Source organism: Medicago sativa, chromosome 8 (assembly GCF_051527215.1).
Source record: "Medicago sativa cultivar Bolivia chromosome 8, Bolivia_mono, whole genome shotgun sequence".
In the NCBI taxonomy this organism is placed as follows: Eukaryota; Viridiplantae; Streptophyta; class Magnoliopsida; order Fabales; family Fabaceae; genus Medicago; species Medicago sativa.
The window spans coordinates 14,916,756-14,931,202 of NC_140756.1; the positions used below are offsets into that span (position 1 = coordinate 14,916,756).

The 14,447-nt window shown below is 35.3% G+C and overlaps 2 protein-coding genes across 7 annotated transcripts; one reads left to right on the forward strand and one right to left on the reverse strand.

The window, feature by feature from the left end:
- The first annotated feature begins 2,070 nt into the window (after positions 1-2,070).
- LOC146897248 (RING-H2 finger protein ATL60-like) lies at positions 2,071-9,565 on the forward strand. Its single transcript, XM_085733703.1, has 2 exons — positions 2,071-3,302; positions 8,993-9,565. Exons 1-2 carry the CDS (start codon positions 2,461-2,463, stop codon positions 9,120-9,122), a joined length of 972 nt encoding a protein of 323 aa, XP_085589829.1. The 5' UTR covers positions 2,071-2,460; the 3' UTR covers positions 9,123-9,565.
- Positions 9,566-11,818: 2,253 nt separating this feature from the next.
- Positions 11,819-13,995, reverse strand: LOC146897249 (uncharacterized). Of its 6 annotated transcripts, XM_085735074.1 has the most exons (4): positions 13,827-13,921; positions 13,650-13,744; positions 13,014-13,184; positions 11,819-12,516 (listed from the first exon to the last, which is right to left on the reverse strand). In XM_085735074.1, the coding sequence occupies exons 3-4, from the start codon at positions 13,086-13,088 to the stop codon at positions 12,097-12,099; spliced, it is 495 nt and encodes a 164-aa protein (XP_085591200.1). In that variant the 5' UTR covers positions 13,089-13,184; positions 13,650-13,744; positions 13,827-13,921; the 3' UTR covers positions 11,819-12,096. The 6 variants fall into 6 exon arrangements, with proteins under 6 accessions (XP_085591200.1, XP_085591203.1, XP_085591198.1 ...); XM_085735077.1 differs by lacking the exons at positions 13,650-13,744; positions 13,827-13,921 and adding an exon at positions 13,938-13,995; XM_085735072.1 differs by lacking the exon at positions 13,650-13,744 and having other exon boundaries at positions 13,827-13,938.
- Positions 13,996-14,447: the final 452 nt, after the last annotated feature.

The window sequence follows — 14,447 nt, forward strand, 5'->3', positions numbered from 1 at the left end:
CAATAATTTTTTTAACTAAATTAAGAACCGATATTCAATTAAAGTTCTGCCAACAACTTTTTGTTTTTGTTGAATTTTAACAACATTATTATTGGCATGATAATGCGCTAAATCACAATTCATACTCATGCACGCATGTCACTATGGTTTTTTATTTAGTTTATGAGCTGCATCTCATTGCCACTTCCTTGAATACATTAGTATCAAATTATGAAGAAAGTATCCATATTGTCCCGTAGTTGATTTCATACTCATCCAATTATATGCATATTTTCTTCAAATAAAACAATAATATTATTACATTTATACAAACTTTGATAATAATGACTAGTACAACCAAGCCTTTCAATCCTTAACAGATGTATTAGAACATGAAGAAGAACATTTTACTAAGAAGAACATGAAGAAGAAAAAAATCAAACCAATTTAATTGGTTTGAATTAGATCTTCGGATTTGCAGGATCATTGATTTGATCCTGCCACAATAACATTATAAATCATCTATCCGCTAACTCTAAACATACGCTATTATTGCTTTCAAGATGTTGAGATGCATGATTTGTACAAATAAATAAAAAATGTTGAGATGCATGCAAAATCAAGAATAGTAAGACTTATGTCCAAAACTATCTAAAAGTAGCTAAAGAGGTCTTAATCCATGGCTAATGGCCAACACTATCTAAAAGTAGAGTCAAATATATTGATAAAGCTATTATTTATTAAGTTCAAAGGTCAACAAATTGGGTAAAGTGTAGTTATCAAACACAACATTCCAAGACCAAGGGGAAGTACCGCAAATCGTATTAAGGACAATTTGCAAGCAAGTTGTGATAATCAAATGCATTATCACTTCTGCTAGATGGATTAGTTAGTTTTTGTATCTCTTTCAACCCATTTTCTACGTTAAACAATCTTAATTCAAGTCATTTTTTGTAGATAGATTCATTAGACGGGTCAAGGGGAAATTAAATCCATGTATATCATGACCAAGTCTAATTACTAATGACCAAAATAAAATGTACAAAGATCCCGTGGTCTTGGAGCAGTTGATGAAATGACAAAAGTGGGGTTAGAAATTAAAGTCAGAATTTGAAGCCACCCCTTTATTCTTTTGAAGTGAATAATCTTAGTAATGACTAAATTCAAATTCAACTATTCAACTTTGTGGTTTTTTTTTGTTTGTCAAAGAAACACTTTGTGTTTTAATTTTTTTTCTTTCAATTTTTGTATGTCTTTTAAATTGTTTTACACCACTAAAAAGTAACTTTGTATTTTGAAATAAACTAAAAAGTAACTTTTGTTAATAAGCAAGTTTTAAGTATGTCTTTGATTTTTTTTTTTTTAAACAATTCAAATTTAATTATCATTTCTTCCATTTAAGGAAGTATCTTTTAAGATAACACAATTTGAAACCCGACTAAAACAATTTTGAGCCAAACGAAACAATTGAGCTCAAGTGTTTCATGAAAGACAAATATGTTCAGAGAACCCAAGTTCGATTCTTCGATGAAACAATTCTTGGTTGTGTTATCCTTACCTCACGGCCGAGCACGAGATTATCAGGACTCATTTCCTCTGGAAATCGAATGGTTAACGCAAAAAAAATAAAAAATTGAATCAAACTTTATTAATCTTATAAAGTCCAAATTAATAAAGACTCTTTTCCCCTAAAAATTAAAGGGTTAAGTTCAAATTATAAAGACTCTTGTTGTTTTTATTTGCAACGTAATATTAATTATTTGTTTCGAATTCTGTCTCTTAATTAATATTATATTAAACATTAATATATTTCACTTTATATGTTTATAATTATAGTAAATAAATAAATATTTGATAAGATTAATCTCATAAAATCAATACATGTGTGTTACTCATTAATCATTTTAGAGAGTATTAAATTGCCATAAATCTTTTTGCTTTTAAGGAAATTACCATAAATCTTACTAGTAAAAATTTGAAAACTACAAATAAAATTAAGAAAAGGAACAATTTTTTTTCCTAAAAAAGTTAAAATAAAAAATGAAACAAGGAAGTAATTACAAATTTGTACTATCCAATAAATTATTCTTTGACCATTTGACTCCAATGCCGTCACCTTCTTCCCTCTTCTGTCATACAAGTCCAAGTCTTCAGTCCAAATTTCATCTTCAACATTCTTCTTCTTAATTCCTTCCACAACTTCCTCTTTATCTACCAACAAATTTCTCAAACCTAATTCACAACCCTAACTTAAAATTTCCCCTCTCTTTCCCATTTCAATTTCCACATTGAAATTTCACACCTTTTATCCATTTCCTCCATTCTCAATTTCCCTTCAAAATTCACAAACTTTACACTGATTTTGCATCTGGGTTTTCTCCATTTGTGTCTAAATTCAACTGGGTTGTGCTTAAATTTTCATATAAACCTTAAAGTTTCCACCTTTACACAAATTTTCATAGGTAAGAAGCAAAAACAATCATGGGTGCAACTGCAGCTGCAGCTGCAACTGCAACAAAAGGGTCAGGTGATGTATTAGGTGATTCTAATACAGTTGAAATAACAGGAAAAATCATGGTTTTAGCAATAATTTTTCTATTCATGGTTGTTATGTTTGTTCTAATGCTTCATTTATATGCAAAGTGGTTTTGGTGGCGTTTTGAGGAAAGAACTGTTCCTCAACCAAGAAACCGCCGTCGACGACGGCGGTTTGTTTTTGCTCCTGGTCAAGATCCTGTTGTTTATGGAAGTCACCAAATTGGACTTGAACCTAAAATTCTTAAGTCTTTGCCTGTTTTGGTTTTCAAGAATGAGGATTTCAAAGATGGTTTGGAATGTGCTGTTTGTCTTTGTGATGTTGTTGAAGGAGAAAAAACTAGGCTTTTACCAAAATGCAATCATGGGTTTCATTTAGATTGTATTGATATGTGGTTTCAATCTCATTCTACTTGTCCTCTTTGTAGGAATTTAGTTTCTGTTGAATCATGTAAACCAAATAGTACTGATTCAAATGGTGAAGAGATGAATGTGTTAGTCTCATCAGAAGGTGAAAATTTGAGTCATGTGAATGGTTTAGAGTCTTCAAATTTCCCTACACATGTTTTGGTTTGGGGGAATTCTCAAACACAAGTTAGTTCTTCTTTTGGTGTTTCTTTGGAAGAAAGAAGTTCTCATCAACAACCTTGTTCAGCATCATCATCATCATCTACTTTAGGTAGTGATAATGGTAATAGTAATAGATGTAATGGAAATGGAATGTTGGTGATTGATATACCATTACCAAGTGAATTTAGTTCTTCCTCATTGTCACCTTCTGATAATAGGTGTTGTGAATTCGGACAAAATCACACCAATGAATAACAAAGATGTGTGGAGCAAAGGAAGTGGTAATCAATAGATAAAGTGTCTCCAAGCAACAACAACAAAAAACAGATCTAAATCTAAGTGTAGAGCAACACCACAAGCATAATCAAAGCAATAAGGATAAGCAATGAAAGAAAGGAACAAACACACCAAGATGGTAACCCAGTTCGGTCCAATATGACCTACTCTGGGGGAGAGAGCAGCCCTCCAATCCACTAAGATGAAAGTGATACAAATGGGTTACAAGAAATTAGCTTAAAAGCTCACAAAAGAACAAGACCTAATTTCTACCCATTTTCATGTCACCCACACTCACAATGAATCCTAAGAGAAAACACAAAAGGAAGCTTTTGATCCTTCCAATGGTGAAATCTCACTACCCAAGGTGTTTACAATGTTTCCCAACCCAAGAGATCCTCACTACAAAGACACTCAACCCTAAAGTTACCTCCTTTGTAATCCAAGTTTCTCTCTCTTCAAGCTCTCCTTCAAAATCTGCAAAGAAACACTTATATAGCAGTCTTCAGCTGTCAAAATCGTGTCACGTTTGTCCAAATCGTGACACGTTTGATACGTACGACCCAAGGTACGACCAACCTTATCCTGAAAACGTGCCCAGCAAGCCGAAAATCGTGTCACGTTTTCCCAAAATCGTGCCACGATTATACACCAGCAAAACATGCTTTCGGCATAGCCAAAATCGTGACACGTTGATGAAATCGTGTCACGATTTCTCTGTTTCTCAAAACCACAAATTTGAAGCCAAAACAACATTCTCCACCTTGACTTCTAATTTGGTGATGATGTCAGTTTAACCATCAACCACCATGCTGCTCTCTCCAAAAGGGAATTACTCTTCAACAAACTTGATCAAGTCCAAGCAATGCTTGAACCTTGATCTAGGCAATGACTTGGTAAACACATCCGCCGGATTCTCTTCCGATGCCACTTTTTCCACCACAATCTCTTTTGATTCAATCATGTCTCTAACAAAGTGCAAGCGAATGTCAATGTGCTTTGTCCTCTCATGATACACTTGATGATTCGCCAAGTGAATGGCGCTTTGGCTATCACAATGTATCTTCACACATTCTTGAGTAATTCCTAACTCACCAATCATCCCTTTCAACCATATGGCCTCTTTCACCCCTTCAACAAGGGCAATATACTCCGCTTGAGTGGTAGATAATGCCACCACGGATTGTTGATTTGCCTTCCAACTAATAGCCGTGCCATAAAGAGTAAACACAAAACCCGATAGAGATTTTCTTGTGTCCACATTGCCCGCATAGTCCGCATCAACATACCCCTCCAAAGCATCTTCATCTTGAGCTGCTCTTGTGTATTTCAAACCGCACTTCAAAGACCCGTTTAAATACCTCAACACCCACTTCAAAGCTTGCCAATGCACAATACCCGGATTTGCTATAAACCGACTCACAATGCTAACCGCATAAGCTAAGTCCGGCCTACTACAAACCATTCCATACATGATGCTTCCAACCCCACTTGCATAGGGAGTATTTTCCATCGCTTGCTTCTCATCCTCGGATTGAGGACATTGTTTTATGGACAACTTTGTGTGGTGACCCAAGGGAGTGCTCACGGTTTTAGAGTTTGTCATTCTAAAACGCTCCACCACCTTCTTCAAATAACTAAGTTGAGATAAGAAAAGTTCACCTTTGTCACGATTCCTCAAGATATCAATTCCAAGAACTCTCTTTGCCGGACCAAGATCTTTCATCTCAAATTCACCATTTAACTTTTCTTTGAGCTTCACAATCTCATCCTTGCTAGAGCTTGCCATCAAGATATCATCCACATATAGAAGGAGATAGAGAATGACTTTCTCACCCCTCTTCAACATGTACACACAAGAATCATACCCGCTTCTCACAAAGCCGGTCTTCAAAAGAAATTCATCAAACCGACGATACCATTGCCTTGGGCTTTGCTTCAACCCATACAAAGATTTCTTCAAAAGACATACCTTAGACTTGTCCTCCACAAAACCTTCCGGTTGCTCCATGTAGATTGTCTCTTCAAGGTCACCATGTAAGAAAGCGGTCTTTACATCCATTTGTTCCAACTCAAGATTGAATTGATTCACAATAGCCATAAGTATCCTTATGGAACAATGTTTCACCACCGGTGAGAAGATCTCATTGTAGTCGATCCCCTCCACTTGAGTAAAACCCTTGGCCACAAGTCTTGCTTTGTACCTAGGACCTTCAACTCCCGGAATACCTTCCTTTTTCTTGAAGATCCACTTGCATCCAACTACCCTTTGGTGTTTAGGTAGCTTCACAAGTTTCCAAGTTTGGTTCTTTTCCAATGAATCCATCTCTTCATTCACCGCCTTCAACCAATACTTGCTTTCTTTGCTCTCAAATGCCTCCTTGAAGTTTCTAGGCTCCGAGTCTTGCACATCTTCAGCCGCATTTAGAGCAAAACACACCAAGTCCGCATAACCATATCTTCTAGGTGCCGTAATGGTCCTCCTTTCTCTATCTCTAGCCAAAAGATAATCGGGATCCACTACCGGTTGAGTTCCACTTGTATCCGATGTTGAAGCTTCATCTTCCACATCATCTTTCTCTTCATTTGGAAGCTCCACCTCAAACTGAGTTTCCTCCACCATTGTTTCCGGTTCTAAAGTCTCTAGGTCTTTACACTTCATCCCCATACGGGTCTCATCAAAGGTAACATCCCTACTAATCAAGACTTTTGATCCTCCACTAGAGTCCAATTTCCACAACTTGTAACCCTTCACACCTTCCGGATAACCAATGAAGACACATTTCAAAGCTCTAGGCTCAAGCTTGTCTTGCTTGATATGCGCATATGCCAAAGCTCCGAAAACCTTCAAAGAGGAGTAATCTGCCGGTTTCCCACTCCATACCTCCATAGGTGTCTTGAAGTCTATTCCCGTTGATGGACATCTATTGATCAAATAAGCAGCAGTTGTCACTGCTTCACCCCAGAAACTCTTAGGTAACCCAGCTCCTAGAAGCATGCACCTCACCCGCTCCAAAAGGGTCCTATTCATCCGTTCAGCAAGACCATTTTGTTGCGGTGTTCTCGGTACGGTTCTATGCCTCTTGATTCCTTTTAACCTGCAAAACTCATTAAATTGCTCTGAAACAAACTCCAGGCCATTGTCAGTTCTCAAACCTTTTAGTTTAGTTCCCATTTGATTTTCTATGAGAGTGTGCCATTCCTTAAACTTCTCAAAGGTGTCACTTTTGTTTTTCAAAACAAAGACCCACACTCTCCTAGAATAATCATCAATGATGGAAAGAAAATAGGAACCCCCTCCATGAGTAAGAGTCTTGGAAGGACCCCAAAGGTCCGAATGCACATACTCAAAAGGTCTACTAGAATGATGCATACCACTACCAAACTTCACTCTATGTTGCTTGCCTAGTATGCAATGCTCACAAAATTCTAGCTTGTCCAATTTATCTTTTCCTAGCAAACCTTGTTTAGCTAGTTCAACTAAACCTCTTTCACTAACATGCCCCAATCTCAAATGCCACAATTCGGAATTATTATGAGGTACTACACTAGCTACCGATGCATTACCAATTACTATGGAACCATCTAAAATGTATAAGCCATTCATTTTAGACCCTTTAACCGTAATCAATGCACCATGCGAAATTTTACAAACCCCATGCTCAATTCTAGTGCTATAACCTAGACTATCAAACATGCTAAGGGAAATTAAATTTCGCTTAAGTTCGGGAACAAACCTCACATCCTTTAAAAGGAATTCACGGCCATCAAACATCTTTAGACGAACGGTGCCCATGCCTTGGACTTTGCACGCTTTGTTATTTCCGAGTCGAACAACTCCTCCTTCTTTTAGAGCCAAAGTCTCAAAATATTCCTTCCTAGGACACATGTGATAAGAGCATCCCGAGTCCAAAACCCAACTCTTCTCCGGTTCCCAACTTGTGACCACTAGTGCACCCGCACTCTCATAACCATCTTCATCGGACGCCACCGCAACTTGAACGGAAGAACTACCATTGCCCCCTTTATCCGGGCAATCCTTCTTGTAGTGACCTTGCTTATGACAAAGAAAGCATTTATACTTTGATTTGTCAAAGCCCTTGGACTTAGACTTGGACCTCGACTTCCCCTTGCCTTTTCCTCTTTGCTCACTTCTCCCTCTTGTAACATTCAAGCCTTCACCACCATCATCAACCTTCAAGTCCTTGAACTTGGTCAATTCCTTGGTTCTCAAAACCGATTGGACCTCCTCCAAAGTAGTGGTGCCCTCCTTACCATAAAGGATGGTATCCTTGAAATGCTCAAAAGACTTTGGTAATGAACAAAGTAACAACAAAGCCTTATCCTCATCTTCCATATTAACTTCAATGTTGGCCAAATCATCAAGAATTTTGTTAAATTCCGCCAATTGCTCCGAGATTGTTTTAGACTCCACCATCCTAAATGAATAGAGTTGTTGTTTCAAGAGTTGCCTATGAGCCAACGATTTCGTCATGTACAATGACTCCAACTTAGCCCACATCGACGCCGCGGTAGCCTCCCTCGCGACATCCCTTAAAACCTTATCTCCGAGACATAAAACAATGGCACTCTTTGCCTTGTCTATCATCTCACGCTTCTCCGCTTGTGTCAAATGTGCCGGCATCGCCGCTTCACCCTTCAATGCTTCTACACACTTTTGTTGTGTCAAAACCGCTTGCATCTTAACCTTCCACAACCCGAAATCATTACTTCCGGTGAACTTCTCGATGTCCCACTTTGAACCCATGATACCAACTTTACCAATTCACGCCTATGCCCCACGGTGGGCGCCAATTGTTGTGAATTCGGACAAAATCACACCAATGAATAACAAAGATGTGTGGAGCAAAGGAAGTGGTAATCAATAGATAAAGTGTCTCCAAGCAACAACAACAAAAAACAGATCTAAATCTAAGTGTAGAGCAACACCACAAGCATAATCAAAGCAATAAGGATAAGCAATGAAAGAAAGGAACAAACACACCAAGATGGTAACCCAGTTCGGTCCAATATGACCTACTCTGGGGGAGAGAGCAGCCCTCCAATCCACTAAGATGAAAGTGATACAAATGGGTTACAAGAAATTAGCTTAAAAGCTCACAAAAGAACAAGACCTAATTTCTACCCATTTTCATGTCACCCACACTCACAATGAATCCTAAGAGAAAACACAAAAGGAAGCTTTTGATCCTTCCAATGGTGAAATCTCACTACCCAAGGTGTTTACAATGTTTCCCAACCCAAGAGATCCTCACTACAAAGACACTCAACCCTAAAGTTACCTCCTTTGTAATCCAAGTTTCTCTCTCTTCAAGCTCTCCTTCAAAATCTGCAAAGAAACACTTATATAGCAGTCTTCAGCTGTCAAAATCGTGTCACGTTTGTCCAAATCGTGACACGTTTGATACGTACGACCCAAGGTACGACCAACCTTATCCTGAAAACGTGCCCAGCAAGCCGAAAATCGTGTCACGTTTTCCCAAAATCGTGCCACGATTATACACCAGCAAAACATGCTTTCGGCATAGCCAAAATCGTGACACGTTGATGAAATCGTGTCACGATTTCTCTGTTTCTCAAAACCACAAATTTGAAGCCAAAACAACAATAGGTGTGTTGAAGATGAGATGAAATCACCAATGACAACAAGATTGAGGTCATTTAAGAGGCTTTTAAGTAGAGACAAAAAGTTAAGTCCTTCAACGCCAAGTTCTATGGATGTGGAACAAGGCCAGAGCTAGTAGTGACCTCTAAAATCGTTGCAATTACGGTTGCAGACTGCAATTTAAAACCATGACTAGAGATTTGCTATTAGTATTCTTAATTATTTTCACAAGAGTTACTATCTTTGAGAGATAGCTCTGAAAGAGTCAAGAGTTATGCTACTTCCATTACAATACTGGTGCACATAATGGCTAAGGATGGCTGCTAATATGATGTCTTGTTATTCAATCCATTTTTTTTTTTTTTGTTAGTACCTGTGCTATAACTATTAAGCACATTAAGTGAATAGTTTGAAGTGTTTATATTGTATAAATTATGATAGGTTACTTAGTTTATTCAGAAGGTGAGATTTGTAGTGTTATTGTTACCATTTTGAACTTTACTTGCAATTAGCCTGATTACTGATTTGGATGAAATGGAATGAAATACATACATGTGACTATGTTAGTCATTCAAATTAAACTCCAGACCTATATTTTTTTTTCCTATTTCCAGATGGGATCAATTTTGATTCCGGTACGAGATAAAAGATTGAGAGATGTAACTAAAACATGTGCAGATAATATGATGTTGATTGTTCTCCTAAAATTGAATAGAGTTTAAGAAACATTGGCCTTTGTTTAGAGTTTTTTTAATAGGAAAAGAGGTCATACAAAGGCATCACATTAGTGGCTGAAATTTCAATTAGGTTGGTACCGTAACCACTAACAATAATCCGTTGCACGCCGTATATTCATTCATAAAAAGGAGGGAAAGTAATACAAAGAAAGTCGGGGAGACATAAACCAAATCCGAACAAGAATCAAGAAAGTATTTTTGTTTGGATATGTATATAAAATAGGTTAAAGAGAATTTTTGTTTGCCTCTAGCTGGCCTCTCAAAGGAAGAAACAGAGCACTCATTACATGGAGTGAATCTACCCTTTAATCTTTAAAATTTTAGTAAAATTTTCTAAATCTCAATGATTTCAATACTGCCTAAAAAGATCATATGAAGAATGGATTTTGTATCATTAAAGCATTTGAAATTAACAATACATTGAACATTGTGAATTTGAATAAGCACTTTTTCAAACCATGATACCTTTTACCTTAGAACACGGATTAGAAAAGAAATGAATAAATTAGTAGCCATTTCAGCATCAATAAGACAAATAAGCTAATGTTTAAGGTATGAGTTCACTCTCTCTTGTTTAGATTCCCCTTTCTCAACTCTCAACTCAAGGGACCCAAATCCGACAAAAAAGTTTTCTTTACAAATAATATTATTCTGTTTATTCGGTTGCCTAGACAATGGCAGGCACATGTCCATTTTTTTTCTTAATCATGTTGTCTTTTTCACACATCTTTTACCTATTGACTTATGCAATCCAATCCCTTTAGGTGATTCTTCATTGCCACTAGATTAGGGAATTCACATTGAGGATCAAAATCAAATGGATCAAATTTCTGATATATTTTAAAAAAAGAAATATATATATATATATTATCATATTTATAACTTAGTAATTTTTTTGCACAAAATTTGAGTGATTTGATGTAGTCAATTGCTAACAAAATATAAACAAAAAAGTATCTATATCTGATTAAATTTAGACTAAATACATATACATTTTTTTCTTACTCACTCCGTCCCGGAATATCTGACTCATTTACTAAAAAAAGTGTCCCAAAATAACTGACTCATTTCAATTTTCAATACAACTTTCATCATTCCCAATACAATATAACTCTAATTAATACTACTTTCATCATTCTCAATACAATATATTCCACTTTCCCCTTTATTTATACATTTTTCTTAATCTGTATGAAAAACCAGATTGGATCAGATATTCTGGGACGGAGGGAGTATATTTTATCAAGGAGTAAATTGTATAACATAAATTATTGACAGACTGACAATATCTGTTGTATTACTGTTGAGAATCTGAATACGTGGGCCTTACCCTCTAAATAGGGGTTCATAGTTCATACTCAAGAAAGACATTTGGGGTCATATAGATGGTGTGATTTGCTTAGTACATGACAGCCTTGAAAGTGCATCAAATTGGAGTCTCTTGCCCTTATGATAATGTGTTTTTGTCAATGCCACATTTGCCTTATTTTGTGCTTTTACTTTATTACCTAATGAAATATGAACCTGTAAGATCTTTGCCTCTAAGAAATCCATTTTTCACCTATATGGTACTGTATATGTTTATATACTATTATATATGTACATGTACATGCATGTATATACATTCGTATGGACATACATATCGTGATGTTTGGGATGAGATATTGGAACAATGATTAAGAATGAGAGTTCATAAAAGGAAAGAAACTGATGCAAAAAAACTGTATATAGCTCAAGAAAGTTCTTCAATTTTGACAAAATATTGGGAAATGTGAGAAGCATTGGAAGAATGTATGCCAATATTTTTTTGCTTGGTTTACTTACAGGTTAATCTAGATAAAAACTAACATCCTTGTTAATGAAATCTGTTTGTGGAGGGTATTTTTGTTACACTTCTGTATCAGCCAGCATTTGCATAACTTAATTATCCAAAAATGTTGTCAAAATTTAAAATTTGATACCTTAATGACTTCTTAAAACACAAGATTGACATGGAAACATAAGTTTAGTCTGAATTTTTGTTTTCCTTAATCAAATCCAATTACAAAATCATTCATCTCACTAAGGTCTATTCTATTACATTAGTCCGCAAAAGTCTCTCAACAAAGCCAATACATTAGTACTCAATTTTGTAGCAAAAATTCATTAAGTCTTTCTCGATGTAACTAGAACTTGCAACTATAGTAGTGATTTATGAAGCACAAACGGAGAAACAGGACACGACACGACACCGACAATAGCACATACTACCAGTAACAATCTAAGAAGATAAAAGTGATTGAATGTAACCAAATATGCTAGTATTGTGTCCGTGTCAGCCACCGACACCATCAATCTGAAGTGTCGATGCTACATAGAAAACGATACAAAGAGTTAAGTAACCACATAAAGAGGACCATAATTTTGAACAGGATGAGGACTATTTTGTTGATGGAGAGTCATATAAGGTATCTCATTCTCTTCTGATCTCTTTGTTGGTTTAAACAAACTTGTTATTAAAGGTCCAGAAAATGGATTCTTTTGCTTCCCATCATAACCTTTGTAGGAGTTAAGTATTGGACCAGAAACATGACCTTGTCTTTTCTCAGAAACTTTAGCTATAGAATTCTTGTTGGTTTCTTCTTTATCCTTGCTTTTCTTGTCAAGTCTCCACCATGAAACCAGTGAACTTTTCCATGATTTCTTTCCCTTTCTCACTTTCTCTGGTCCTTTTTTCTTAGATCCTTCTTCAGGGTACACTGTTGAACTCTTCAGTTTTGATTCATGTCCATGCTCCTTTGCTTCAGCCAGAAACTAGTGAGAGCCAAAATCAAAGAGTGAAAATCTATATGTTAATGAAAGAAACATATAGATAAAACATCAAATGCAGATGAATGTGTAAAATCCATTAGATAATATTATCAATTTGAGCATACATACTTCGTGCATGTTTAGATTGATGGTGAATTTGACATAATCAGGGTATACATAGTGATGTTTAGCAAAAACTGCAGTTTAAAACTTCAACAAAACCACGGTGTTATTGTGATTTTGCCAAACTCACCGTTATTCAAACTTGCACAAAATCTTCGTGTTTTAGAATTACACAAAAACTACATACTTTGACATACAAATAACAAAATCAATTAATAAATTCAACAAATAAACTAACTGCATTTGAAATCATGGCAAGTTTGTGAAATAATAGTGCTACCGTGATTTTGTAAAACTCTAAAGTGTAATTTTTTTTTCTGTTAAATTCACCGTGAATCCAAACATGTAGTAACTGTGTTTAAAACCAAAATTTATACCAGGGAAAAGTCCTGTTGCAGATCAAATCCATAGTCATCATAATGCATTGGTTGTGCAGAAGAATTGTTCATCATTATCAACAAAAACCAGCCACTTGAGGAGAAAAGAAATTCCAAGATATGAAAACTTCAAGAGAAAATGAAGTTTGATAGTTCCTAAGGATTATCCATCTACACAAAAGAACAATGTCTCATCTCATTGTAATGGAAAATAATAGCTTCTAACCTTTGCAGCAAATTAATACACATGAGATTTGGAATTTACTATGTGGATGTACAAAAGGGAAACTTCAACAACTCATGAAAAGAAATCAATGTCACATGGAGAGGACAGATACTCTAAATAGTATTGCAATTTTGAGCTTTTTCTTCACTTTGTCTTATCAAGAAAGAAATTGCCTTAATCAGAAGGTGCATTAATACAGAAATGTATCTGTCTTATACAACACAGTACATAAAAATGCAGATTTTTTACCTGACCAAATTACTATACTAATAATGCCAATAAAGAATAACAAAATGGTAAAAAATTAAAATCACTATAAGGTTTAGAGATTCAAAAAGATCCTATCTACAAATATAATAAACTAATATTTCTCGTACAAATCAAGATTCAACGAACGTTGTTATAAATACCTACATAATATCCACCGACAAAGTCTCTATGCCGACAGCTAGAGTTGAACTCAAGATTTTACAGAATATAAGTCAACTTTAAGAAATGCACCAACCTCAATTGGCAAAAAGAATAATTTTTTTATTTGAAGAGTACGAAAAAATCTTATAGTAATAATAATAGTTACAGTAACTTACTAAAATAAACTGCTGAAATATTTTTGCTCAGATCATATAGACTACTAGAATATTACCAAAAAAGATCCTATATAGAATGAAGTTAATGTATATACAATGAAGTTAATGTACCTTACAATGTGGAATTGAAACTTATCTAACCAATTGGAGTTACTTTTTGAAATTGAAAGGAACGTTTAGCAAGAGAAGTGGGAAAACATTATTATTCATTATGATGTTACAATTTCTTCCTTCCTATGGGACCATACTTAATCAATCCGTTTTACTTTCCCTTCACTTTTATCATGACAAAAAAATTACCCAATTTTTTTTTATTTCATTCATGCTGTTTATATAATATACATGAATCAGACCAAAAATGATTTGTGACCTTCAGCCATTAAACTACTTAACAAAAAAATGTATTACAACCTACTACCTTTTTATTATCTCAAATAATAGAGAGAATAAAAACAAAATGAGAGTACCATAGAAAGTTGTCCGAAAATTGTTGTATAAATATCATTTCTCTTGTTTTTAGAAAAATATTCCACTTGTTAAATGGTGCATACTGATTAGATGCGACATAGGGATAATATCCTTACTAATTGAAGGCTTCTGATACCTTAAACTACATTAAAA

Bases quoted from the DNA above. Each gene is read 5' to 3' on its own strand.
- LOC146897248 (XM_085733703.1), top strand. From the start codon at position 2,461: ATGGGTGCAACTGCAGCTGCAGCTGCAACTGCAACAAAAGGGTCAGGT. The intron at 3,303-8,992 runs GTGTTGTGAATT...AAACAACAATAG, and splicing joins TTGTCACCTTCTGATAATAG to GTGTGTTGAAGATGAGATGA.
- LOC146897249 (XM_085735077.1), bottom strand. From the start codon at position 13,088: ATGATGAACAATTCTTCTGCACAACCAATGCATTATGATGACTATGGA. The intron at 12,517-13,013 runs GTATAAATTTTG...GGCTCTCACTAG, and splicing joins TGCAACAGGACTTTTCCCTG to TTTCTGGCTGAAGCAAAGGA.